Source organism: Cebidichthys violaceus, unplaced genomic scaffold, assembly GCF_023349555.1.
Source record: "Cebidichthys violaceus isolate CVI_PGR_0920_01 unplaced genomic scaffold, fCebVio1.0.p SCAF_23, whole genome shotgun sequence".
Taxonomy (NCBI): Eukaryota; Metazoa; Chordata; class Actinopteri; order Perciformes; family Stichaeidae; genus Cebidichthys; species Cebidichthys violaceus.
In genome coordinates this window covers 4,523,402-4,550,259 of record NW_027176406.1, presented here as the reverse complement: position 1 = coordinate 4,550,259, position 26,858 = coordinate 4,523,402, and the positions used below count along the sequence as shown (strand labels likewise).

Here is a 26,858-nt window from a genome sequence, read left to right as displayed (position 1 = left end):
AATGCACACAGCAGATCGATAAATGCCCTGCATTAGCAAGTGCTCCTGCTATTAAGCGCTTTCGTCAAAGCATTTAATAACACCACAACGTAAGTGCCTCTGTGGCCAAAGTTTGCATAAAAAAACATCACATGGAAGGAAAAGTGCTTTTCACCGGAACAGACAATGACCACAAACTTCCACTGAAGTTGGGGCCTGTTGTTGGGAAAAGGTTGTTTTTGTTTTTCAAGTGCCTAAGATGTCGATTTTCACTTACACTCCTCCCTTATCCGATATTGCTTTAAAGATTGATTACAGGTTTTTATCACGGAAATCGAGAGCAATGCCACGGAAGACATTTTTACCTCCCAGATTTGAGCCTCGTGGCCCCCTGATGAGGTCAATTTCACGCCCCGTCCGGCATGAGGGAACTTACAGCTTCCTCGGTTATAAGCTGCCTCGACTCGAGACGAGCAGCTCGCCTCTGCTTGCACGTTTCCTTCTGCTGTGTGGGAGAGCAGATTATTCATTGTCTCTGTGTTGACACTCCAGTAGTCTTTGACCTTTTAATGCTGGAGCTTTCAACTTGAAAACATGACCAGCACCGACCTCTGACCTAGCCTGTTCCCACAGGCTCCCACATACGGGAGTCACTGGAGGCTGGTGCGAATGTGAGTGAGACATACATGATCGCTCCTAAACAGCTTTGAAATTCCTGACAGCCAGTGCGCTTTATGTGCTCTGCTCTTGATCTCTCTGAAGGGTGCTGTCACTGCTTACCATTCTGTCGCTGTTGGAACAAACCGGTGGATTTGGCTGTTTGGCTCGTGGGAACGCTGTCGTTTGAATTCTGATACGGACCAAACAACCACAACAGCTTGAAAGGCATCTACTTTATTTATGGAATCGCTTATTAAAATCCAATGAAGTCCAATGAATGATCACATGTCACGTCAGTCATATGAATTCTTGTGAACCCCTCCTGGTTTGTGTGTAATGAGTCAGACAACAATACGATCCCTTTCTTTTCTGTGGTCTGGAGCGAGTTTGCTGAACTAAAGGTGTGATAGTGACCTGTGTGTGTGTGGCAGACTTACTGTGACAGACGGAGTCCCTGTTTGGTGTGCACACAGACAGCTGTATCTCACTGTCCTCATCACAGATGGTGCAGGGCAGGCAGGGGTCCAGGGAGCTTTCCCGGTCCGAGTAGGTATCATCTATGCACTCCTCGCACACCGTGTCGTGATCGTGTTCGCAGTGCGAGTACACGCCCTGGCCCACCGGGCACACCGTACACGGCTCGCACTGGCCCAATATCCCGTCGAAGAAGAAGTTGTAGTTGCAGACGCAGATGGCGTCGTTGGAGTCGGTGCAGGGCGTCTCCATCCGCATCAGGCCAGTGCACTCAGTGCAGGGCCGGCACTGCTCTGTGAGACTGTAGTCCTCCGAGAAGGTCTCACCTGCGGATGAGAGGACAGGTCGAAGGAGACGAGATGGAAAAGTGAGAAGAAGGAAACGAGAAGGGGCAAAGAGTAAAGGAGGGTTAGAAGAAGGAGAGAGAGAGAGAGAGAGAGAGAGAGAGAGAGAGAGAGAGAGAGAGAGAGAGAGATATGAGGGGATGAACAGAAGGATAAACAGTGAGTCTAATGACATTAATCATGTTTACTTCACATTCATTAGAAGGGAGGACACATTGATCCACTGGGCTCTTAGTGATTTGTGCTCCAGGACAAGAAAGATGCTCTTGTCGGGGAGCGAGTCAAAAGCCTGCTGTGCTCATTACGATATTGATCCCAACGTGTTTGTGCTGCACCGAGTAAACTGCTTTAATCTCAGTCATACGCACAGAGTGAAGTGCAGGTGCATCGACATACTCACACTGACGATAAAGACTTGTGTTTAGTTTACCCAAGTGATCAAGCAATTACTCTGGTGTATCTGTAGGAGTGTCAACCAGCCATTCTGCCAAAATGGGGAATTTCTGGGAGGTCTGGGTTTTTTTGGGGGTTTTTTTGCCTATAGCTCATTCACATTGTTAAACTAATCTAAACACATAGACATCATTTTGGATAACCATTAAAGAATTTATCACGATCCACTAAATTGATTCAACATTTTGTGCCGTTGAATCTACTGATGTTAGTTCCATTTGTATAAAAGAGAAATATTTGTAAAAAAAAACAAAAAAAAAAAAACGATATATTGCATTGTTTAATTTGCCAATAATAACAAGGGTTTATTTTTCCTGTGTAGAATGTTTATTCATATAATAATTAGGACCAATAACTACCTCAAGCATTTCTTGCCTCTGATTAGTTGATGCTACTCAGTTAGCATTATTAGCATTAGCAAGTATCAGAGTTCCAATAGTACAGTAGATGAGTGTGAATGAATAAAGACTGAGACTGTGCAGCCATGCTCGCAGCTCAGTGACTGAATGCTAATGTTAGCAACCTAACATTCTTTCAGTTACAATACTAGCATTCTGATGTTAAGCAGGTATAATGTTTAACATTTTCACTATCTTAGTTTAGCATGCTAACATTCTAACATTAGCTAATTAAAAAAAAAAATTAAACTTTAACTTGGTCACCAGAGTTATTGACTTTATCATCTGTAGATCATGAATGTTTGTACATTTTTTATTGCAATGCATCTCATAGGGACTATGAGCTAGCATGGCTAAAAGGTATGTTTTAGTTCTGGTTTGTGTCAAACATTTGTTCAACCCTTCACAGGGTTTGCACTTCTCAGACAGACAAATGTCGATCTGCAAACTGACTGTGTCCTCTTTCTGTTAGGATGTAAGGATAATCAATGCATGTGTCCAAAAGACGGCCATTTTCAAAGAACAACTCCACTGCATTATATTGATTTTCTTTTGAAGGGTTGTGAGAAAAAGAGATAGCAGACACAGCTGACTTGTGGAGAACAGTGTTGAACAGAATGAGGTAGAAGTCGTGCTGACTAATTGCCTGCTTCTTTTCAATTACTTCAAACACTTCAGGTTTGCTCTCCAGGAACGTTTGCATTGGGAGGATTCAGGAGAGTTCATCGCCGTGGAAGTGATGACCTCAAATTCATTTATTCTTACACTGAGAGTTCCTAGGGGCTCAAAGTAATCTATTAATATTACATGTTCATATAGAATTATTTTCCAATATAATTGGATGCCTGCTGAATTATGCATACAGTGAGAGGGAGGGGTGGGGGGCAGTGAGTGTGTTTTAGTGGTTGAATGAGATGGGAGTGGAGTAGAGAGGCTGACAGGGAAATAAATCTACGGCTCAGATTCACCATGGAGGCAGCTTCACTGTTCTCCAAATCCCTTTTTACTGTTTCTGTGGCGTGCTTAACCTTGCAAGAGCTGCAGCTCAGATCCAACGTGTGACGTTCTACTCCCTGCTGCATACCGAAAACATTAGAGGGGAGTCAAAGTGCAGCGGGAAGTTTAGCATCCATCCAAGTTTCACAATTTGAGATGAAGAGACAAGAGTGCATGTCGAAACAGATTGACTGCCTGTGTCACTCTCGATTTCACAAAGTGGAGCAGATAGCAAGTTAACACTGGTTTAAAATGTCCTTAGTGGTTAAACGTTCTGTGTCTCAGCGTGATATTAATCATCCGGACAGGGTGTAACCATAATTATCGGCACAAGACTGCATGTGAGACTTTTTTTTTTTTTTTTGCGCAACTCTTATCAGCATACGCATATGTCTGAGTGTGTTGGACTTCCATGGGAAGTGCTTAGTGGGTGTCGTGTTGAGCTGCAGCATATTGTCAGTGTGAAAAGCCCTGCAGCAATGTCCCAGCACTTGCTTTGCGTTGTAAGCGGCTCTGGCAAGCGAACGCTGGCACAGACGGAAGCTCTAAACACCTTGTAAACAGCAGCGAGGCTTAGAGCCGACGGTGAAAGCTGTCACATTCTGCAGGCAGACCGAGTGGAGCAGACGGCGGTAATGATATAGAGACAGGTAGGGAGCAGACCAACGAGTAAGACTTGATTTGCTCGAAGGAATCTCGTGACTGTTTGCCTTGATGGGAAACAGCCTGTGAGGGTGGGCTGGTGAGCGAGAAGCCCAACCAGAGTTTAAAAAAAAATTGATTTAGAGATCAAAGTGTTGATGGACGACTGGAAGGGGAAGGGTCAGGGGAAATGGAGCAGTCAGGGATGTAAGTGAGTTCAGTTTCCTCCTCAGATAGAAACACACACACACACACACACACACACACACCATCTGATTTAGTGTTTTATCTCTTCTCTACCTGGCGTCACCCTTTGCTCTTATTACTGTCTGGAGGCAGAAGTGATAGAAGAGAGTGACACCGACTGAACGATCCAGACACGGACAAATAACGGGCCTGAGAGGTTAACGATTATTTGAATTAGTGAGCTTGAAGCCTTTGTTTTTCTTTGCAGTCAGGCTCAACCGGCAGAGCTCTGCTCATTCATTTCAATTATCCCACAGCGCGCAGGCTTCCTTGGCTAATTTTAACTTGCATGCATGAGCCCCTTCCCAGTCCTTGTGTGTGTAAACACGTCTAAATGCGACCATATGCACCGAGAGGAGTGTGTGTGTGGTTTGTGTGCGTGTAATTTAATGTGTCGGCGCTTTCATCTGGGGGCTGTAAGAAGAAAGTAAAAGGCCATCGAGGATCTGGTGGAGAGTGTCTTCTTTAATAAGATATGATCCTTTTTCTAATTGTCCCCAATTGAGCGATGGCCAGTTCATCTCAGCAATCGAAGTTTTCATGTTCGGCAGTAAAAAAAAAACGTCCGTAGCTAAAGGGAGATGTGGGGATGATGCACTTAAAATGTGCCACTTCAGCCTGGGGAAGACCCCCCTCCAAACGCTGATGTGTTTCGGTCCCATTAGTGTCATCAATAATGTAGCTCCGGACGGCCTTGAAACTGCCCGATGAGCTCCACAATCAGCACTTAAGGCGTAAGCTTTTAGCGACGATGGCCTTTTCTGCCACTCCGCAGGGTGTCGGGGTCCACGTTTCAGTGGAGGATCCATTTTCCTCCCGACCCTCCGCTGACTGCGGATAAATCATTTGGAAAGCTGCGTGACAGCTTTATTTGTCTTTTTGAACATGAAACATTTTTGTGTGTAATTATCGCCGCGCTTCATTGGTCCACTTAGCTTCCCTCCAGATTTGAAACAGGTGTTTTAGGATATCACCAAAGCTATTGTTAGGAGACCAAAGGTAGTTTGATTCAACAATCGACCGTTGGTTTTGTATCTTGTGCTGAGCTGTTGTTTTCATGCCACGTTAGGGCGCCACGTAAGGACATAGCTTCGTCTGAAACCGTCACAGAGGACCTGCTCGGGGGAAGTCTCCATTTTCCTTTTCTTCATCCTTCTTGATCCACCGTTGGAAGCGATTCTTGGCGCTCTTGTTTCAGCCTTCACCAGACGAGGCTGTGATTCTACTTTCCTTCCTCCTTTAAATCCCCAGTGAGCACCGGTCCAGTCGGCCAGCAGCTCTCCTTAAACGCTATTTCACCTCGTGAGTCTCTGCCTTTTGTTCTCTCAGATCTTCAGTCAGTTTGCAGGGGCAACCTTTTCTGAATGGTTCACTAAGTGAGGCAGGTCCGGTTGTCTTGTCTCCCATGACAGCGGTGAAAAGTGGAAGAGACTGATAAATATTTCAGCGCCGCTGACGCTGGCATTCGTCCCAAGCCGGGATCGGGAGGCCACGAAGAAAGGGGGGGGGTTACACTGACAGGAAGTGGGGAATTAAGGGGGGTCGTGGTAAATAAAGATTCACCCATATTTACCATGAAAAGAGGAAATGGATGTGTTGCATTCTCCTCTTCAATTATTAATACCTGCACTTTAGAAAATGTATTCATAGCTTTGGTTTTCCAAATAAGGTCAGTGTTTCAGCCTCTAACTTCTATATAAAACCCACTCCGAGTTATTGTAGTGTGTGTGTGTGTGTGTGTGTGTGTGTGTGTGTGTGTGTGTGTGTGCTCCTGTGGGCCTCAGGTACGTTCAGATTTTATCTGCTGAAACAAAAACAATATTGAAACCAAGGAAAATGCATTCGCACCGGAAATTGAGTGCAACCTCCTGGGTATTTGAGCTTAATTGTTAAGTGTTCATCAGCGGTGAATACCACTCCTGTACTGCAGAGCAAGATAATTGTTCTCTGTTAGAGGCACAATAGGCTTTTCAATATGGTTTAATTAGCTGGATCAAATGAGTAAAGATGCATTGATGTAACAGTATGCATGATGAATGAGGCTATCCTGCCCTTTGGTGCTTGGCTCTCTAATACCATTTTATCCGTTAATACAGACGATGAGTCATAGCAACAGGGAGGAGTGGGGGGGGGGGGGGGGGTGCTGGCTGAGAATACGAGTACAGGATGAAGAAAAGAGAAGACACGACTAGAGCTGGTGGGATCCGCTGGTGTGGGATGAGGAACAAATGAAAAAAAAAAAAATAACTAGAATCCTGAGGGCCAGCCCACATAATAGGAAAATGGAGCTGTGGTTTCCCATCCATGCATTGTCGGCCACTGTTGACGGCAGGAATATGAAAAGGAATATGACATGTGAGACAAATTCCTCATGACGTCAAATGAACGATAAAGTCCAGACGCTTGAGAAGCTGCAGCGTGTTTCTATACAGACTCCAGGATACCTCACTCAACCAGTTTCCATCTCCAGTTTGTCATATGCAACGTTTGACGATGACTGTTAATCGCCCTGCTCACTCTCCATCTACTGGTGAGACTGGATTTTTAACACCGATGCAAAGCACGACAAGCCCACTTTGTTTGTCTCTTTTATTTTTTGCACAAAAACCCATTTTTGCCAATTTCACGGCACTACCTTTTCTACATTGACACAGTTTGACAGAGTTGTTTTTTTGTGAAATTGACTCTGTCCTTTTTCTTATTCTTTTTTTCTTTTTTTTCACCCTGTGGCACTGTCGCGCTCTAGATGTAGAGAATTGGCTTTCTGCCCCTGAACCCATTGCTGCAGCTCTTGAGTTTCCTCGAGGCGAAGAATAGAAACTTCAAAGAGGTGAAATCAGACCAGACATTGAGATTCTTAATAACAACACAGAGATTAGCATCTGTTGTGCAAAGAAGTTCAAGGATAATCAGAGTCTCACTTTCCTCTGGACAAAGAACGTTCCTGCCAGCCTGAATTTAATCACAAAACGACATCCAGTTGACGTTATTGTACTTCGGTGTTAAAAGACTGTTTACATGCACCATTTGCCAGTGTTTACATGTGGCATGTGTGTGAGTGGACTAACGCAATCAATCAAAGCTGGACAGAAAGTGCACTCTAAACGTCTAAACAAGACTAATTTGGGGGTTTCTGCTGAGTGTCGGTCCCTGCAAAGTCTCAAACTGACACGATTAGCGCAAGCTTTGAAAAGGGAGGAAGAAGTGTGGCGTTTGTCTCGTTGCGATTCTTCAGCTCCTCCTGAACTATGCAGCGATGTTCGTGACCTATACTTTGACGTTTTTTCTTTTGCACTCTGACACGCACCAGCATCTTAAAGGGCAAAAGGAGCTGCAGGTATGTGACGCAGAAAGACGCCAGGAATCGAGCAGGACACGTTTGTTTGCAGCATTGGCTCTTCTTGTCCTCGTCCTTCTCTGGGATGTTGCGCTGTTGGCGCCTCTCCAGCCTCTGTAGAGCGAGTGCTAATGGTTCACAGCCCGGGCTGAGCTGCGAGCGAACACATTTGGACCCACTTACAAGCATCAAACATATGAATTCCTATCTTATTCCTTTAGGATACTCAATGAGGGCAAGCAGACACTTCATACAAATTGGACAAAAAGGAGTTTGTTTTGGCTTCAGCGTTCTTTTCGTTTGGAGTTCAGGGCCGGAGCTGCCATCAAAGGCTCAGAAAGTGAATGTATTTGTATAAATGAAGATGACGTAAGTGCAGAAACTTTGCATTAATCGGGTGTGAGCGCGTGTAATGCTGGTGAGGACATGCAGTTTACATGTGTATACACTGTATTTTGATTGTCTCCAGATTGAATGTTATGCTCTTACGCTTGACACGTTTCAGGAAATGGAGTTTCTGTAAAGTCAAGGTTTTAGCATTTAATGTTAAAGTTGCTTCTCTAATCTATTAAAGGGTCAGTTCGCTCCATGACATAAAAAACATAAACTGACGGTGAGCAGATTTCATTGGAGCCGCATTGTGCCAAAGGTGGGAATTGTTGACAGTGAGCTCTTTGTACATTGTTTGTGGAGATACTTGTTGCTGTTGAGTTTTTTTATGTACATTTTTCATTTTGAAAACCACAAATCGGGCTGGCAGCACAAACTTCAGACTTCAAACCTCAGAACACAAAGCAAACACAAATGGGAAAACGAGAGAATGTTTCGATGCCACGTTTCTAATAAAACCAGTTTATAACTTGTAACTTCTGTTTATGTTTTATCACATGGAAGGGAGATAGTTGCCAATTATGAGTTTACTGAATTAAGTTGCTATTGTTTTAAAGGAGATGCTGTTTATTGCTAAACTATTTGCCAAAAGGAACATTTTTAGAAAAAATTAACTTTGGTGTTGCATTGTGAATATGTGAATTAAATAGCATCCCAGTTGTATCTAATAGCTTTATTAATAGTTAATAAGTAACTTACTATGATTTTATTATAGATTACTTATAAGAACAACTTTTCTGTTCTTCTATTTGGTAAAGAGTCTGCAGTTATACATTATAATAAGATTAATAAAGGGTTACTTAGAGTTTGTTCCATATTTCATAATACATTGTTACAACTTATGAAGCCCGTAAGCCTTATCAGAAAGCGGTACCAGTGTGTTTTCATTGATCAGAATGTTGTCTTAACTTTTTAACTCTATAACTTAATAAAAAGTCTCCACTCACTGTCCAAACACTGGGAGCAGGCGGTCTGCGTGGCGCCACATTTCTTCACCACTCCCTCTCCGGGTGGACACTCCTGGCAGCATTCTCCATTGGTGGTGTACTGGCCGGACTCGCAGGGGACCTGCACCGCCCGCTCCGTCTTAGACGCCAACGCTAACGCCACCTGGCAAACGGAGACAGCAGTACAGTGCATCAGAGCGGCACTTTCACACACAGTCAAACACACACACAGCACAGGGCCGCTGAGACGTAAACATACACAGCAAAACAAATTGATGAAGATTACTGCCAGGTGTCTAACCTATTCCTTAAAATCCAAACGCCATCAGGACTCATCATAAATCATGTTGTCTCCACCTGTATTAGACACACTTTGAACAAGTCTAAACTGCCCTAATAGCTTCCCTGAAGGCACATCAGCTCTAATAGTAAACTTATGACATGCTCAGTCCGAGGCAGTTACCATAAAATCCTGTGTGTGCGCAACATTATACACATGCCCGTCCTAATTACTGTCTAAAGGCGAGAGTAGCTGTGAACGTCAACCCCTGCTTCCGATCAGCATTGGCACACACACACACACACTTGTTCTACTATACTTGTGGGGTCTTTGTAATGCATTACCTCACACCTAACTTTAACCATCACGACTGCATGCTTGAATCCCTCTCTTAGCCGAAGTATAACTCGAACTCTAAAGGCTAAAGGATTAATCCGCTAGCAGCTCCATAACCAAGTGAGGACCGGTCAAAATGTCCTCACTTTGTAAAAATGTCGGTCTAAAACTCAAATCCTCACAAAGACAGCAACAGATGTTTTTGTAACTTAGGAAGGCCTTGAAGCAAACTGTTGTTTTCACAAATAATAAGATTCTTTAAGCCTTTAAATAGCTCTGTCCATAGCGAGGCAAAGTCCCGCCCTTTCCGCTGGACTACATGGGACCCTATTTTGAAAATAATATATACTGTAGTCAACTGCCAGAAACAAAGAACTTTTTGAACCTGATTGAATTGTGCCATGAATTACACATATGATTTTACTTAATGTAAAAGATGTTTTTGCACATCAAGAAGCCACAGTTTGTTTAAAAACTGTTGCAGAGTAACACAAAAATCCGTAATTAGAAAGATTACACACCCAAAAGTGGCGTAAGTGACGTATCTCACTGAAGCTACGTACGCTGATGTAATGCTACTCACACCAACAACAGGTCTTGCTCGTTCTTTCACTTCCCGGCTGATAAAAAGTATCAATGGATAGAACACATCAGGTAAGACAAGGCTTATTCATTTGTTTTTGGATATAGCGAAGTTACCTAGCTAGCTAGCTAACAAGCCAAGGTGACGACCATGTTGGTGATGCACATTGTGCGAGACGAGAGGTAGAGTTTACTAAGCAAATCTAAATGACACTATGACAAATTTATGACAAACTGTGACTTTGTGGACTCGCAAAATGATCTTTTGAATTTGCCGTTGACTAAAGTAAATTTGGGCGGGACATTGCCTCTCAATTTGCATATCAATCACAGATGCACATTTTTACGTAAGACCTTATATGCCTGTACTGTAAATACACATGCATTTACTGTATGTTTCCCTTTCCTCCTAAACCATAAATCCATACATGGGTCAGTTTACATTTCTTTATCCTGTCTAATCTGTTATCACTTCCTCCCTCCTCTCTTGTTGCATTTCCTCAGTCCTCTCTGATACAAATGCCACGCAGCTCTACTGGCAAAAGAACTGAGGCTTGTTCCACTGGTGTGTATGCAACAATTTTAAATAAAAGAATTCATGTCCAGACATTTTAGAACAAAGAAAATCATTATACTGAAACACTTTCATGTCCTGTGGCTTTTATTATGTCACGAGCTAATGCTCATTTCCACTTAATTCACATTTGCAGAGACATCAGTTCAATCTTTTCTCTCTCTCTCTCTCTCTCTCTCTCTCTCTCTCTCTCTCTCTCTCTCTCTCTCTCTCTCTCTCTCTCATCCGTCCCTCTCTCTGCTGTCCCTGCTTTCATTCAGAAACAGATGTACTGAGCAGCCAGCAGCTCTCTCTCGCTCTCGCACCTCTTGCTCAACATTTCCTCCCTTTCTGTCATCCCACTTTTTGCTCCCTAGGTGCATTTCTCCTACTCGCCTTTACAACCTGCAACCCATCTCAGAATCTATTTAAATAAATCATCAGGATTAAAGTCACGTTTTTGTCTGCAAAAATGAACTCTGGCTGCAGTCCAAAACCTCAAGAGGTCCCCCTCTTTATCTGCAGAGGAAGGATTCATGTCCCTAACTCCCTTTCCTGTGACATCTCCCTGGAATATCGCTCAGCGCAAACACAGATTAATGGCAGAATCAGCGGTAGATTGGTCTACCAGCAGCAGGAACATGCATCCACACTCACAACAACAACGTACGGTGACCCAGCTGTGATGTGCCTGGTTTGTACTCTCCCCAATTTCATGGTCAATTTGAGAGTTTATTTCTAAATTTAATTCGACCAAAGTGCAGCCGACCGTCGCCACCCTTTAAACCAGCTGTCATAACAGAGTGTCCCCTCACATCCAGGGCTGTTCACATGATGACTGAGCTGCACAGCCCAATTAGACCAGCTGCTGTGGACATACCAGTGAGCCGGGAGGATGCGTCCTGTCTGCTCTGTGCTCCGCCGTCCTCCCATAATCAACTTTGTTCACATAATCGGAGGAGCCTCATCTTTCATGTCAAAATCAGCCGAACAAGTTACTGCTCATGTCGGATGTGAATTTAATAAATCAATTTACTCCCCGTGAGCTGCAGCGTCTTTATCTCTTATTTTAATATCCTAAATTTATCCTAAAAAAAATTAGAAGTAAATTACTTCATCTCATTAATGCTGTTGAAAGTCTGGGCCCAGGCACCTGTCAGCAGACTGCTCCTGGATGTCTGGATGCTTTCCAATGTGAAGCAGAAATCTAGATTTTCCAGAAACAAATCCCAGCAGGGATGTCTAACTTTTCCTCCCTGGATGAACACCAAGAGGAAGGTGTGCGTGTAGCTGCATGTGTATGTGTGGAGCTGGAGGGGGTAATAATGTAACCTGGCATAATATCACAAGCAAATCACTTATTGTTTAGTTAAATGCAGCATCTGCATGTTTAACAGTAAAAAAAAAAAAAAACGGCACATTGTTCCTTTAATAGGATATGGCTTTTTTAGAGAGGGAAACACCACATTGATACAGTTCACATTTAAACCCTGTTCGAAATATCATAGAAATAGCACAGACATCACAGGGGGATAATACACGCTCTGAAGTTAAGAACAACTCTATAAAAAGGTCGCAGCAGGATTATTAAAGGAATATTATAGCAATGTCATAAAAGTCTCTATGGGATGTCCACGCAAATTAAGCACCTGAGGAAATGTAAAAAAAAAAATCATATCACAAAGTACATGAGGTCACCAGCAACTCCCCTACAATCTGTCTGCGGAGTTTAAAAATAAGAAATAAAGTCAGCATTATGCGAATATTTGGGCAAACACGCTCCAGTTACTGTGCTGACTGGGCTACTTACCAAAGCGCACACGGTCACCAGCGATACGGTAGTAGTCATCCTGCGTCGCCTGCTGGAGTCACACAGAAACGGGTCTTGAGCAGAGAAGGTAGCGCTATGTGGAGGAGGAGAGCCGCTCAGCAGGAGTGCTCATTTTATTTCCAGCGGCAGCGGGTTTTTATCAATGAGTCCGCACCATCACGAGTCAGTCCGGGACCCTGTGGACTGGAGTCAGATGCGGCTGTCGGTGCACCCCTCAGCACCACCACACAGAAGAAGAGGAGGAGGAGGAGGAGGTGGAGGAGGTGGAGGAGACTGTCCTGTCCGGAGTGCTGCTACGCTGCAAGTGCACTGCGGAGGAGGAGAGAGGAGAGAAGAGACGTGTACCCTCCAGTTTATTACCCCTGATACAGTAAGACTACAACCTGCTTTTCTCTCTCTCTCTCTCTCTCTCTCTCTCTCTCTCTCTCTCTCTCTCTCTCTCTCTCTCTCCCTCCCTCCCCCGCCCTCCCCCCTTCTGTTTTAATCTCACGTGAGGTCCGACTCAAAGCAAAAGTGACATAAAAATGATTTACATTTATTGTAAAGGACCAACATTAACGTCTGACACACTTTGCAGCATTATGAACGCTCCATTCACCTCTGAGCTGTTTTTTTTTACTTAATAGCTTAATGCTACACAAACACAGCTCCATAAAAAAATATATATATTTATATATTGACTGCTGCAGCACTTTTGGGATGAACTGATCTGAGTCTTATCACCAAACCCAGTGGTTGACTCCACTAATGCTCTCGTGGCTGAAAAGGAACACATCCCTGCATCCGATTACTTAACCGTTACCTCTGTGTGTAATACAATATCAGACCGTCCACATACTTTTGGCCACATAGTGCATATATCACCTAATCTAAGTTTCAATGTTGCCACTGTGCTGAAGGCTGGAGTGGATTGCATTATCGTGACGTGTGTTTCTAATAATTTTTTCTTCCCCAATTATGTTAAACAGGGAGGCAAAATAATAATAAAAAATTAGAAACATCTTTCCATGTGATTTACTGCAAAACAAGACCGCCACGGAGCACAGGAAACCTCAAGGTCTGCAGGGTTAACAGGTGTTTCTAGTTTTCTATTGATCCACTTTTGTTCTCCTCAAATCAGATGAATAAGTCTTACAAAATCTTGCTTTTTTTAAATTGCCTTAATGACTTTATGTCTGTGCAAAACAAACACGTGTGCGTCTTAATTATTAATTACTGAGCAACATCTAAGTCCAAACATCATCAGTCAGTTTACAAGGTGCATTGTCATCATGTACCACAAGAGGGCGACTCAGCTGAGCTCAGATCAACAGCAGCTTCTCAAGGAAGGCTGAGGTTGAAGTCACTTCACTGAGGGATTTGCACTGTGAAAAGGCTTCATTTGAACAGATCTCTGGTTCCACGTTACCGAATCAAACCGCGACACAATGTAGCACTGTATGTGTTTACAGTGGCCTTTTATTAAACATGGCAATGTCCTGGGATTTAACTGTAAATGAGAGTTTATAGAAATATTATTAAAACCTATGTTTTATTTCAAACAAGGCATTTATTTTCTTACATTTTATTGTGATGATTTAGTACTATTTAGGACTTCTGTTGAAGAGATAGATATAATAGTCTGACGCACTTTTTTGGGGGGGGGGGACCTGCTGAACATGTTGAGATTTGAATCCATTAAGCTCTGTCTGCCGCATCACAGATATTCTTTATTTATTTTTTTGTCAAGATGATACTAAATTTGGTGAGGCCACTCCAAAACCACTAATGCACTTCTAAGCATTGTAACTGTGTTTGATGCTCATTGAGGTACTTAGCCTTTACACCGAAGAGAAGACAAGTGTTGATGGATATTGATCCAAGACAATGTGACGATAAAGCAGCAGTAGTCACCAAAAAGACTTAATCTGCATCCAACCTTTCCCGATCTCCATCTTGTACAATCCTCCTGACTCTGCTACTTCCACCTTCTCCTCGCCGATCATCAGCTCAGGGGACAGAGAGGCTGAAGCAGCAGCAGCCACAGGGTGATTTGGTTACACTGTTGTAGATCCAAATGCTCTCCAGTATTGATCTTGGGACACATCAATTTTCCCACTTCCTACATCCTCCTTTGAGATCACCCCTGCAGCACCTCCGACTAACCCCCATTCTGATGACTCTGACAGCACGCTCCTCCATCAATTCTTCTTTGATATTGTATTCACGAGGCCTTTAAATCCAGTATTTACCGTGCATAATCACCACAGTCTGAGTAAAGCTGCTGTATCACCGCAGGTGAGCAGTCAATGATGAGCTCCAACTCATCTGTCAAATAAAGGCTAATAATTAACATTCATGGTCTCCAACCATGTTGTTGATATTGTTTGATCCCAGCGACAGTGTAACAGAGATGTACTACAACTCTAGGCTGAAATGTATCCTCCCAACAGCCAGGAATAGAAAAATGTCCTCTGAATGTGAGCTCTATTAGTAGTGTTATGGATATATGGATATGTGCTGACAGGAGCCCTTGGTAGGATACATGTATTTTTCTCTGTACGTATCACATTTCCAGCCGTATGATTGGTCAGCGAAAGGAAATGTCACGTCAGTGTGCAAGGTCACTAATAAAACACAATCTTGATGGAGATGACTCGCCGTTCGGTGGAAGTCGTCACGGTGAGCAACACGCAAAATTCACTGGAAGGCGACTTTATTCGTTGTGTGGAAACATCTTTCCAGGCCTTTCTCACAGAGGACATTATGACTCGTCATGGTTGGGAAAGCACAGCTTTGACTGATAACTGCCCACGGCTCTGTTCTAGTCTGGTGACGGTGAGCAAGCATGCACAATACAGGAACCTGAAATCAAAGTGGCTAAATGGAGTTCAGCCATCATTGATTTTATTTTTATATACAACTGTGCTTTTGCTCCTGTGACTGTACTGGTCAAAATGTCTGCCAACTTTTTACATTTAGAGTACATTTCTCAAGTAGTTATATGTTTTGGCTGCTGAAAATGTGTATTTAAAAAAAACTAAAATTGAAGAAATCAGTTGTGATATTTTCTTTACGTTTTGGCCTTTTGTCCACACGTATACAGAGTTTGAAGCATGACATCATGAATTGAACCTCTTGCATGGGCGCATGCCTGTTATCGCTTTGTATAATTAGCAGGTGCCAGAAACAATAAAACTATTGCAGTTTATTATCTTTATTTTTTAGGTCTACTTAACATCCTAACTTAGTATTGCTGCACTACTTCATGGAGCGTCTGCTGTTTTTAAGTTACTACTATCAAAAGAACTTAGGTAACTGTGCATGCTCAGAATCTTCTCTGGTATTTGACGTATCATTGATGCAGCCTTCATCGCCACTTTCAGGAGTCATTTTTGCTTTATAGTGTAGAAGAAGGTAAAACATCATAGACTGTACATAAGAAGTGGACCTAGTCATCGTGACGTCACCCACTGGTTTGTGGACTGCCGTTATGAAGCCTTGAGTTCGGCGATTTCGCCATCGCCATCTTGGAATACGCCCGCCGCCATTTTCGCTTCTTTGCAAGGCATCATAGTTTACTGAGTACACATCATGCTGTATTGAAGAAGACCTGAACATGAACTCATGTTTACAATGTTTACTGAGTGAGAAGTCATTTTCTCATAGACTTCCATAGAATCTGACTTCTTTTTGCAACATGAGGAGTCTCCCCCTGCTGGTCAGTAGAGAGAATGCAAGTTTTAAGACACTTCACTCGGCAGAACTGGAGGTTGCCGCCTGGTGTAGACGGGACCTAAATGTGTCCATTCTGCAACCAGCAGTTGGTTTAAGTTGAACATGCCGTTGGTATGGTGAACACTGCCATCAGAGTTCCATAGCAGTTACAGTTTAAAGGTGCTATTGATAACATTGATAACATTCAGCTCTTTTTGGTGGAAAAGAGGGTGTAAGACTATTGATCGCTGACAACACAAATGTATTATGGATGAATGTATAATTTTTTAACAACTGTTATCAACAATGTTATCAATAAAACCTTAAACGGACATTTTTCTTTCCGTTATTCTGTCAGATTTGTGACCAAGCAAATATTTCAACGCATCCTCATACAATGGTTTGTATGATATCTTACAAAAGTTACTCCTACGAAAGCATGTGTCAATTTCCGCTTGTTACTAGATACAGTTTTTGTAAAATAAACTTCCGCCTTCACAGGAAACTCCTTAGTTCGGTTTAGGCAACACAACTTTAGCTTTAGTAATAGATCGTCGTTTAGGTTAAAATAACTACGAAAGTGCCGTAATTTTGTGACAAATAAATCCACGTTGACTTCTCGTAGAACAGCGTTCAGTCAGTGTTTGTTTAGGCACAAAAACGACTTGGTTAGGTTGAAGGGAAGATCATGGTTTGCTTTCAAGCAGTTCAATTTAGGAAAACGGATGGGAGACCTGTAAACACTTGTCATTTTATGGCCTTTGCTAAATTAAAGACTAATCTCTAACTCTTTGTGATGGACAATAAATACAGTTTCTCTGACTGTGGTAAAGATTCTTAAGAACATTGTTTGGGCTTTGCACTGCAGCACATTGGATTTGAAAGGAAATAAAGACTGAGGTTAAAGTAATTACTTTCAGCTGTAAAGGTCTTTGAAAGTATTCACATCCATGTTGAATGAACAGTGTAGGAATTGTAGGCCCTTATATACATATTCTCTCTAAGTTTGGACTACAACTCATATACTGTCTACCAATTTAGGTGCAAACAGCCTCAAATTTAAGTTAAAAGTCTTGTATTATATCACAGTCATTGTTTCACTTATGTTCCAATATGTTCTGGTGTATGGAGCCAAAACGACAGAAACTGTGCCACTTTCCAAAAACTGCCAAGAACTTATAGATTTATTGCCTGTTTTATTTGGCCTGGCTATCCCTGGTCTGTCCAAACTCAAACATGATAGAAGGACAGAGGAAGCTTTTTTTGATCAATCACTTCTTGGTTGTCGTTTGCATCCTGACTGCAGGAGTGAAACAACTAATGTCCAGGTTACCACCGCATTGTTGAAAACGTGGCTCGCGATCAAAAGACAACCGGTGAAGTACTGAAACTGAAAGTACTGGAATGTATTTCTTCTCTTTAATGCAGCACTTGGTGGATATAAAATGCAGATGTTGTACTGTTTAGACAGAGATAAGACTTCAGTGTGACCCTGGTGTGATGTTACAACAGCGCAGTGATTTCTTATCTTGGTGCTGTTGTGGTGACAGATTGGGGCAGATATAAGAGTTGGTTGGCCACTGTATGAAGTTATGGCCCAGCATGCATTTAGGGAGCTGCACGGGGAGGCGTATCGAGTCCAGAGGGTGGACGCCATATGTTTTTAACACTCTTCCAAGAAGGGGATAGGACAGCACCTGTGGCTGGTTACACATCTAAAAACATGAGTTATAGTTCCCACTCAAAACAAAGGAGGAGATGCATTCACCCTTCACAAATCGTTTGCAAATCTAAAAACCACAAAAAGGACACGCCGAAAGCTGGAGTCGAGCCAGTACTGCAGGGGGAACGTACACTTTTCTCCTGGCAGGCGGTCTTTACGCTGTCATATTCATGGCTTTGGTTTTTTTCTCCTTGGTTAACTTTAACTCTGAAAGATTGCCCACGTCAAGAATGTTAAGCTCAGATATCAGAGGTTCAAAGAGAAGAATAAAAATGGATATTTAGGCAGATGATCCCAGCCGACTCATTTAACTGGCCTTGTTATAACAGTATTACAGGAACCAGAGATCTTTTCTTACAGAAGGTTCCCCCATATATCACATACAGTATGTATGTAGAACAGATACAGTGAATGCCAATCAAACCTTTTCATAGCAACATTCCTGGTTTATTTTTTACCCCCAGACTGGCTCAAGCTGTAATCAATGGGTTTGAATATTTGGCCAATGGTGGCGGTTTCTCCTTCTTGTGGCCTTCCTACAATCATCAACATTTCTTGCTGATATATTTAGTTTGCCAGCACATTTTCAGTCTGCGTTGCGTGTTTAAAGGCACATGAATGACCTTTCTTTTTAGCAGATAATCTTACCCTGAGCTGTGCTAAGTGAATTAGTGAGGCATGAATTGTCTCCCCTGCTGATTACTAGGTGAGTGATTATGACTTCCATTGTTTGAATCCTTTGACAGGATTAACCCTAATTTTTCTTTGTTATTTTAATAAGGAGGGTGTGTTTCTTTGTTTGAGAAACAAACTTTCCCCCCCGGGTAATGTGCTGCATTGACTCATGTTCACGGAGCGTTTTTTTTTTTACAAAGCCAAACTCTCTGAGTTCAAGAGAAATTTATTGGAAACAATGCTCTGCAGAAAATCAAAGCAGCAAGTCAAAATGCAAGACTTTTCATCATGCATTCTTTTTTCCTCTCATCTGTTGTTCTTGGATGTTCAAAGCCTTATTTTTTCAGCCACATACTTCCAATACATTCCGTAGTGAAGGAGCAGGAGAGCTGCAGCCAACAGTTCATGTGGGACGCCAAGTTGGAGGCAGCGAGACATTAGAAAGTTTGAAGTAGAATCACCAGCATAACAGTTTACATAAATTACACAAATTCCTGAGCGGATACCAAGAAATAAACAAGGAATAAATTAGGAGCTAAATGCTAATTAACAAGAAGCACCAAGTAGCTACTGATTTAATCTGAATTAAGGACGATTTAAGATTATTAAGGTTACTTGGAGACAGACTATAAAATACTGTATAATGAACAAGTGTAGAGGATTAGTTCTGGATCAGCTATGCTATGCATATCATGATTACTTTTTCAGCCATGCTTCCCTCCAGGAATGTTTCAGTCAATTTTCGTCTTGTACCTTCATCTTTAAATCCGTCCAATAGTTTGGTTTGTGAACAAACACCTAACTAACATCCCTGTCAGCCTCAGCACTTTGTGTTTGGTGCTAATTAGCACATGGCAACATGCTGTGTTCAACTAAGATAGTGAACATGGTAAACATTCCACCTGCTAAACATCAGCAAGTTAGCATTATCATTGTGAGCATGTTTGCATGCTGACGTTAGCATTTAGCTCAAAGTCCCACAGTAACCAGCTCCAGACTCACAGAGCTGTAGCATCTGCATGCATCATGGCTGTAGACTCTGAACTTGTGTCACACACTCAGTAACAAGCACAAAACCCCTCCTGTCCCGTGGCATATGTGGTCATTATTAAGACCACGGCTCATTTTCCAGCTTGATACAGAAAAATTGGTCCTTTTGGGCTGGCCGAGCTCGTTAAAAATCTGGTTTTGATGATATTCAATATGTATCTCTGATCATGTGTTTTCCGTTGATTGAAAGTTATCGTTCCAAACAGAACAATAAAATACATTATAGATACAGCACAACTGCACACCAGATCTCCAGAGGTTATTCTTTAACCTCTACATTCTAATCTCACTCTGCACCAGATGTCTGGAAGTTGTTTTTTTATTTCCGTATTATGTTGAGATGTAAGTTTTCTGAAGAAAGCAACACATTTTGCATCCAATTTGTAGAATATTTTGTTTGCTCCAAAAATCAACAACATCCAGACTTCTGGTGCAGGGTGAGATTAGAACGTGTCCAACAATTAGACAGTAGTCAATCTTAAATACATGTCATTAGATATGCAAATACTGTGAGAGAGAGATTAAACCAGTGTCTGGCCACCATAGTAACTGTAATAAGTAGACTAATAATTAATTTTTGCAAGGCTATTAAATTAAATTTCCTCTTCCCGGATAGCTACTCAGGCTATACAATTGTAAGGTATTATCAGTTGACATTTAAATTGCAGGTCCTGCATGAGCAGCTCTATCAGAGTGCTGCTCATGACCCTGATCCACATGTGCAGGATGACCGTATCTTGTCAGAAACCCTATATTTCCTCACAGAGCGGGTGGATTCTCTGCAGACCCCAGAGGCTCGTGTTCTGCTCTCCCTCTGTGTCCCAGACAGCCACAGAGGTGCAGCGAAGCATCCGAGTCCAGCCTCAGTGTCGTATTGCCGACCCAACACACGCAGACACTAAACACCAATCCTTCCGTACCCGTACAGAACCAGACAGAGGCATGCAGCTGGTGGTCGGAGCGTGCTTCGCCCCCCGGATCCCCTGCTGTCATGGTGTGCGTAGGCCGCAGCACCATGTTGTAAAACATGTGACCCCCTCAGAGTCGATGACCCCAATGTAGCTGGGAACCAGAAGCTGAAAGGTGCAGAGGAAGAGCTACAAAGACAGGTTGTATTTACACAGGTGATGCTGTATACAGGTCATTTTTTACTGACGCACTTGAATTGTGTAATTTCACAACTCATTTCATCTAATATTTGGTTTTTGAATTATTGTTCTTAGTACAACTGGAAAGTTCCTCTCAGGTGGGTGTGACCAGTCTACGTTTCTACTGCAGCTTTAGGAATTTAGAAACAAGTGTTTGTTTCAGCAAAATAAGACTTAATGGATCAGTTCATCTGAAAGTTTAAAAATAAATTTTCTCACCCACTCAAGGCCATGCCTATAATTTGAGTCTTTTCAAGTTGGTTAATAGGCGATCATTTTTGTAAAAGCATTTTTTGGATTACCCAGATAACCGATAAAAACATAATGTGTACTGGCTCCTCAGTATAATCACAGACCTCGCTTTGAACAGTTGGAACTACTTTCTACCAAAGAAATAGTCTCCATGTTGACAGTGAGGTCTGTGGATTATCCAAGATATTTGTTCTGCAAAGAAAAGCTCCTGTTGAGTTTTTCCAATTTCATTTTTTAATGCTTGGAGCGCCACAAAAAAAATCCAATTTACTTTTTTCACACTGTATTGACGTAGCAGCAGAAATATATAGATCTCTCAAAACCTGGGAAGATACAACAGAAACTATGTGTATGATTAGATAAAGGCTTCCGGTGATTGAATCAAGAGGGTAGATGGAAAAATATGTATTTTAGAAAATTAGCTTGTATATGCAGCTACAGTAATTAGCAAGAGAAACCCCACTAAACATAGGCAATTGATTCCTTTCCTATTACCAGTAGATGAGTATTTTTTTTCTGGTGGGTCACGTTCGTCGTCACGAACGTGCTGGAAAACAGGAAACACTAACAAAGACAGTTTTGATGAGTTTTATTTTGCTTTTGTCGAGTTTAAATGAAGTGTATTACTTTGGTCAGCGTAGTAAAATTGCTGTTGTCTGACTGTAGTCTGGTGGCTTAGAGGAGAGTTTATTAATTGTATGTTTTGTACTTTACAAAATTATAATAGCTGTCCAAATCCTTGATGATTTTATTCATCAAATATCCACTTTAACGTGCGCCACATCGCATCGCGTTGGAAAAAGGGCAAAAATGTGCGAGTCCATCCTGTCCAGTGGACCACTCCAATCGTCCTGAGAATGAATGCTGATTTTAACCAGAAGACAGATGTTAGTGGGTGCTGTGGGTTTTCTGTCCAATGGCAAAAGAGCTTTATACACTGTAGGGAATCACAGAGTCTATGAGGTAAACTGCCCATTTAACACTTATTAAAACTCATTTTTCAGTGTCGCAGACTCATAGACATTACAAAGCTGCGCTGTTGCTGGACTGAGAATAGTTTCTGATATAACATCAAACCAATTACCATGAACAGTAAACAGAAAGGATCAACTCTTTAAAAAACTTGTTAAGGCTGGACCAAGAGCAAATCATTTAAATGGTTTTGAGGGAACCGTTGTGTGGAATCTTCTAAGAGATGACTATTTGAGTTTTACAAGCTTCTGGAGAACTGTGCTGCGAAATCACTCGCCTGAACTATGGGGCAGTCTTAAGGGGACCAGATGATGCTTTGTTGTCTTTTAAATTTGTTCTATATCTTTTTTATAACTCATCTATTTAAATCTGCTTTTAACCTGTGATGTATGTTTGTGTGTTGTACCTTACTGTTATGTCATCTCTTTTGTTTGTATTGTAATTGCTCTTATTGTTTCTGTTTTTACCATGTAAAGTGCCTTTGAGTACCTTTTAAAGCGCTATACAAATAAAATGTATTATTTATTTATTTTTTATTATCCCAGAAGGGTTACCTGGAATTTGATTGTCATACTTTGTTGTCTAATCATCTGAGTTATTGCCTTAATCATTTTGTTCCTTCTGAAAATGACAATAAGGATAAATTCATAAAGTGGTTTTGAGAGCATCTTTTTTGCCAGTAAGTAATGACACAGTTCCTTTATTCCTCGCCTACTCCTCTGTCGAAGCGCTGCCTCAGATGAGCCACTGTAATCAAGAGAAGTAGTTCTTATCTGCTTTCTCACCGGCTTTTCTCCGTCCTCTTCAGCTAACCACTATAATCAGCCAAATGGATGAGCTGCTTCACTCAAGGTGACGGTGATGGAATATTGATGGTGCTGGTGTGATTTTGAACCTTGATATTTCCTGTTCTTTGAGTGCATCGAGCTCCTCGGCAGATAAATGTGCGGTTTTCTCATCATCCGTCATAAGAGCCGTTGTTATGATGCACAAATTGTGATTCAAATATATTCAAATTTGAGAATGCAATTATATTCCCACTGTTTGCTCAAATAGAATAAACAGAGCATCTGCATAATACCCTGCAGCCGGAGACATTTACATTTCACTTGCCTTGCACACATTGTGTCACACAGGCACGACGTCCTGGGATCAAAGGAGTTTAACGTCTGTGAATAAGGCAGGACATTGTTGTTTTAGGCTTCCTTTGGTTTGTATGAGCATCCTGGGATCATAAATGCCGCGGCTGTTTGACTTCTTAAGCACCTGGAGCATCATGTTGTGGAAGGAGACAAGAGAAGAGCGCACAGGAGGCAAGGAGAGAAGTCGAAACAAATGAAAAGAGGTGTTAAGAGCAGAGACCCAAAGAGATGGTAGTAAAAAGGTGAGCTGTTGACTGAGAGCAACCCGAGGATGAGTATTGAGAGCAGGGCGCAGAAAGGGGAGTAATACGATTAGCTGGTTGGATGGTATTGAATAGCAGTCATAGATAACCGGATCCTCTTCCTCTACCTTCCTCCAAGCATCCTTTACTTCCACAAATGGCTCAATAACATCAAATAATATTGAGTAATTAAGGCTTTAACTCAAATGCTTAATCACTTTTTGTAAATCCATGGGTGCATATCGGCATTTCCGTTAGTTGATTGGAGTTGATTACTGCATGCAACGTGTGTAGTTAGAAGGTGCATTTGCGTATCATGTTTGTTAGGCGCGTCGTCGTGTTGTGTTCCCGTCCCATCATACTTTTCGTCTCAGTGGCAGTGATCAAAGGCCGTAACCTTGTTTGGGCCGGCCATGTCCGCTCAACCAGCGTACATGGCTGGCTGCTAATGTCCTGGAAATCCTCAACACAGGCAGAAAATATACCGTCACTGTGTGTGTGTGTGTGTGTGTGTGTGTGTGTGTGTGTGTGTGTGTGTGTGTGTGTGTGTGTGTGTGTGTGTGTGTGTGTGTGCGTGCATGAATGAGTGCGTGGCGCTTGAACACATGAGGCCATATATTAAAACATAATCGCCTCTAAACATGAAATCTGTATTCATTGGCCTGTTTTTCTCTCTTGTTCCTGTTTTTCCCCATTATCTCGTTTTCCAGTAAACGCCATCATACATCTCTCTTTACACAACATGCATCTCAATAACCTTCTTAAAGCCCTTTATGTTGTTGTCATTCAAGCCACAGAGCTCAGGCTTCTCCACTCAGCCATACATTTCCTTCCTCGGGGAAAAAGAACGGCAGTTTCATACAGCTACAGACGATTAAAGTCAGCCGTCCAAATATAATGTTCAAGATTGTCTCAATGCCAGAATGAATTTGTGCATCCTGCCATGTGTAAAAGAGGCGCTATTAGCATGTTAATGTAACACTGCAAATAAACACATGCACATTCTAGGCAATAAAACAATGGTTCCCACCACTTTTTGGCTTGTGACCTTAATGACTCCTTGTTGAAAAAAACATGTTTGGATTCAGTTCAACCATAAAGCGATTTTCCTCTCCTCCTGTTTCATTTCAATACATTTGGAAGAAGAGAGAGGGGAAAACTGCCCAGTATTTTGCCTGAAAATTAAAACAAGACAAGAGCCACATCAGCAGCTCTGTGGTGGTTTGAGAGAAGTGCTAACATCAGCAACGTGGTAACAATGACAATGCTAACATGCTGATGTTTAGCAGGTCTAAAGTTTGACATGTTCACCATCTTAGTTTAGTTTGTCAGCATGCTTGCAATTGCTAATGATCAATACACACACTGCTGAGGCTGAAGGGAATGGTTGCATGGTTTTAAAGGTGTTTGGTCATAAACCAAAGTATTAGACAAACATTTTGACCTGAAGCAAAGATCACCAAAGTTATTTCAATTCAGAGACAAGAATGTTTAAGTCTAATTTCATGTAGATGTTGAGATATTTCACTGGATAGGTGCAAATTATGACTTGCTGAGACAAAAAAATCAAATGATCCCCTAAATCAGTAGGATTCCTCCTCTGAGGACCACGAATGTCTGAATCAAACTATCTATCCAAAAGTTGTTGAAATATTTAATTCTGGCCAAAGTGGTGGACGGGCTTGTATTGCTATTAGGCGGCTACACTGCTAGCATGGCTAAAAATCTGATACAAATTGAGTGGGGACTCCGGGGCGAAAAACACTCCTATAAACACACTAAATCATTACAAAAAAAAAGTTCTGTACATGTTTTGTGTTTTCCACTCATGCTTTGCTTTCCTGTTGTAATCCTGTACACAGATAGTGGACATGCTGTAAGAGCCCATATATTTAGATTCTGTGTGACATATATCTAATTTAAGTGCTTCTGACATATCGCAGTGATAAAACGCTGTGAAAGCATTCTGCCTTGTTGGGAGCTAAATGTCTGACGGTGAGATCGACTTCAGGGTCAAACCACAAACTCTGTAAGCCTCCATTGATTTACAGGGGGCTCTCCTCTCATCCCTCTCTGTAATAGCTCTCGTAATAGCCTCTTGTGAAGCAGATGGCGTCTACATTTTTAACATACAACTGTGTTGCTTTTCCTTTTTTGTGGTCTCCAGTCGTGGAGGTTAATGATTTAACGAGTGAGACCTTCTGAGAAACAGGAACATATTCAAACTGGAGCTGGAATTCGCTCCTCTGGTGTGCAGTTATTTCCCTTAATTGTTTCCTGAACTTTGCCCTTGAGGTTTTCCCTGACCCGGCATATCCTGACGGGGCTCAGTGGCAGACGTGGATTTGGGAAGATGGAAGAGGGTCCTGTGCGTGTGTGTGTAGGTTTGTGTGTGTGTGTGTGTGATTGGGGCTGGTCCAGTCCAGGTGCCAGCAAAGCCAAATGTACCTCATTTACTTCTGACACTCACTCCTCCATCACCTCCTCGCTTGAAGCCTGGACTTATTCAGACTATTCCTGAACCGTTCCAGCGAAATTGTTCCCATAGCATTAATGTGACGTTGTAATGGGTTCCCAAAGAGACCAGATCTCCCGCATTAATGTCTTGTGTTTTCCCTTGATCGATAATAGTTTGGTGTCAGAGCTGAAGACCTCAGACTGAAACAAGGATGTGACATGGACTTAGCTGCTGTGAGACTGATTCATGATGATTTGACATGATTTACATTTATTTAAATTCATCCTTCTTTCCATCTATTCTCCATCCAAAGGTAGCACAGAAGTGTTTCTCCTTCCATCTTCCATCCTGGAAGATCCAGAGGCTTTCTCAGTCCCCAAAGACTTCATTTGAAACTTTAAAGCAAAAACATTCAAGACTCAAGTCTCTTTTGATCTGCTAAAATGGTGAAACGGGAGAAACATGAATAAGACAGAAACAGGTGGTCTTTGTGTAGCTACAAATCTTGCATCATGAGTGCTTTGTCCCAAATTTTGGCTGAATTAAATGAACAGAATTTAACAAATAGCTTAACAGTTGTTTTCCTTTTGTATTCAGCATGTTTCCAGGATTTACTGCAATGAAGGCGCTATTTTAAAACACATTATGTAAATATAACGTAGTTCCTAGTTGTTAAGAAAGCTTTTGATTGTCGATTTGGAAAGTTAAAACAAGTATTTAACACATCTCACCAATTGAAATTAAAAAAATTTTGAGTCGCTTGAGATTTGACTTGAACTTGTGTTGATTTAAATGAGACTTGATTTGGACGACCCCCAAAACACTTCAAGAAAAAGCTCTGGTTGGAAAATGTTGTTGGTATAAATGTGAAATTGACACAACTGGCCTAGAGAGGAAGGTAATCTTACTCCTAAGAAGAATAATCCCTTGAATACTCTCCATGCCCACACTCCCAGGTGGCATCACTCTGTTGTTTATCACAGCTTTGACCTAAATTAAGTTTCATCCTCAGTGATTGAGCCTAAACTTCCCAATAACTTGCGTCGCACAAC

At 41.9% G+C, this 26,858-nt stretch overlaps 1 protein-coding gene across 1 annotated transcript in view; it reads right to left on the bottom strand.

Annotated features, from left to right (window-relative positions):
• Nucleotides 1-12,836, bottom strand: part of ngfra (nerve growth factor receptor a (TNFR superfamily, member 16)) — a 30,347-nt gene extending 17,511 nt beyond the window's left edge. The window contains exons 1-3 of the mRNA XM_068718552.1: nucleotides 12,428-12,836; nucleotides 8,867-9,029; nucleotides 1,077-1,439 (exon numbers count right to left, since the gene is read on the bottom strand). Of these exons, the coding sequence (XP_068574653.1) occupies nucleotides 1,077-1,439; nucleotides 8,867-9,029; nucleotides 12,428-12,466 (565 nt within the window). The 5' untranslated portion in view covers nucleotides 12,467-12,836. The remainder of the gene's footprint in view (nucleotides 1-1,076; nucleotides 1,440-8,866; nucleotides 9,030-12,427) is intronic.
• Between the last annotated feature and the right edge of the window lie 14,022 nt (nucleotides 12,837-26,858).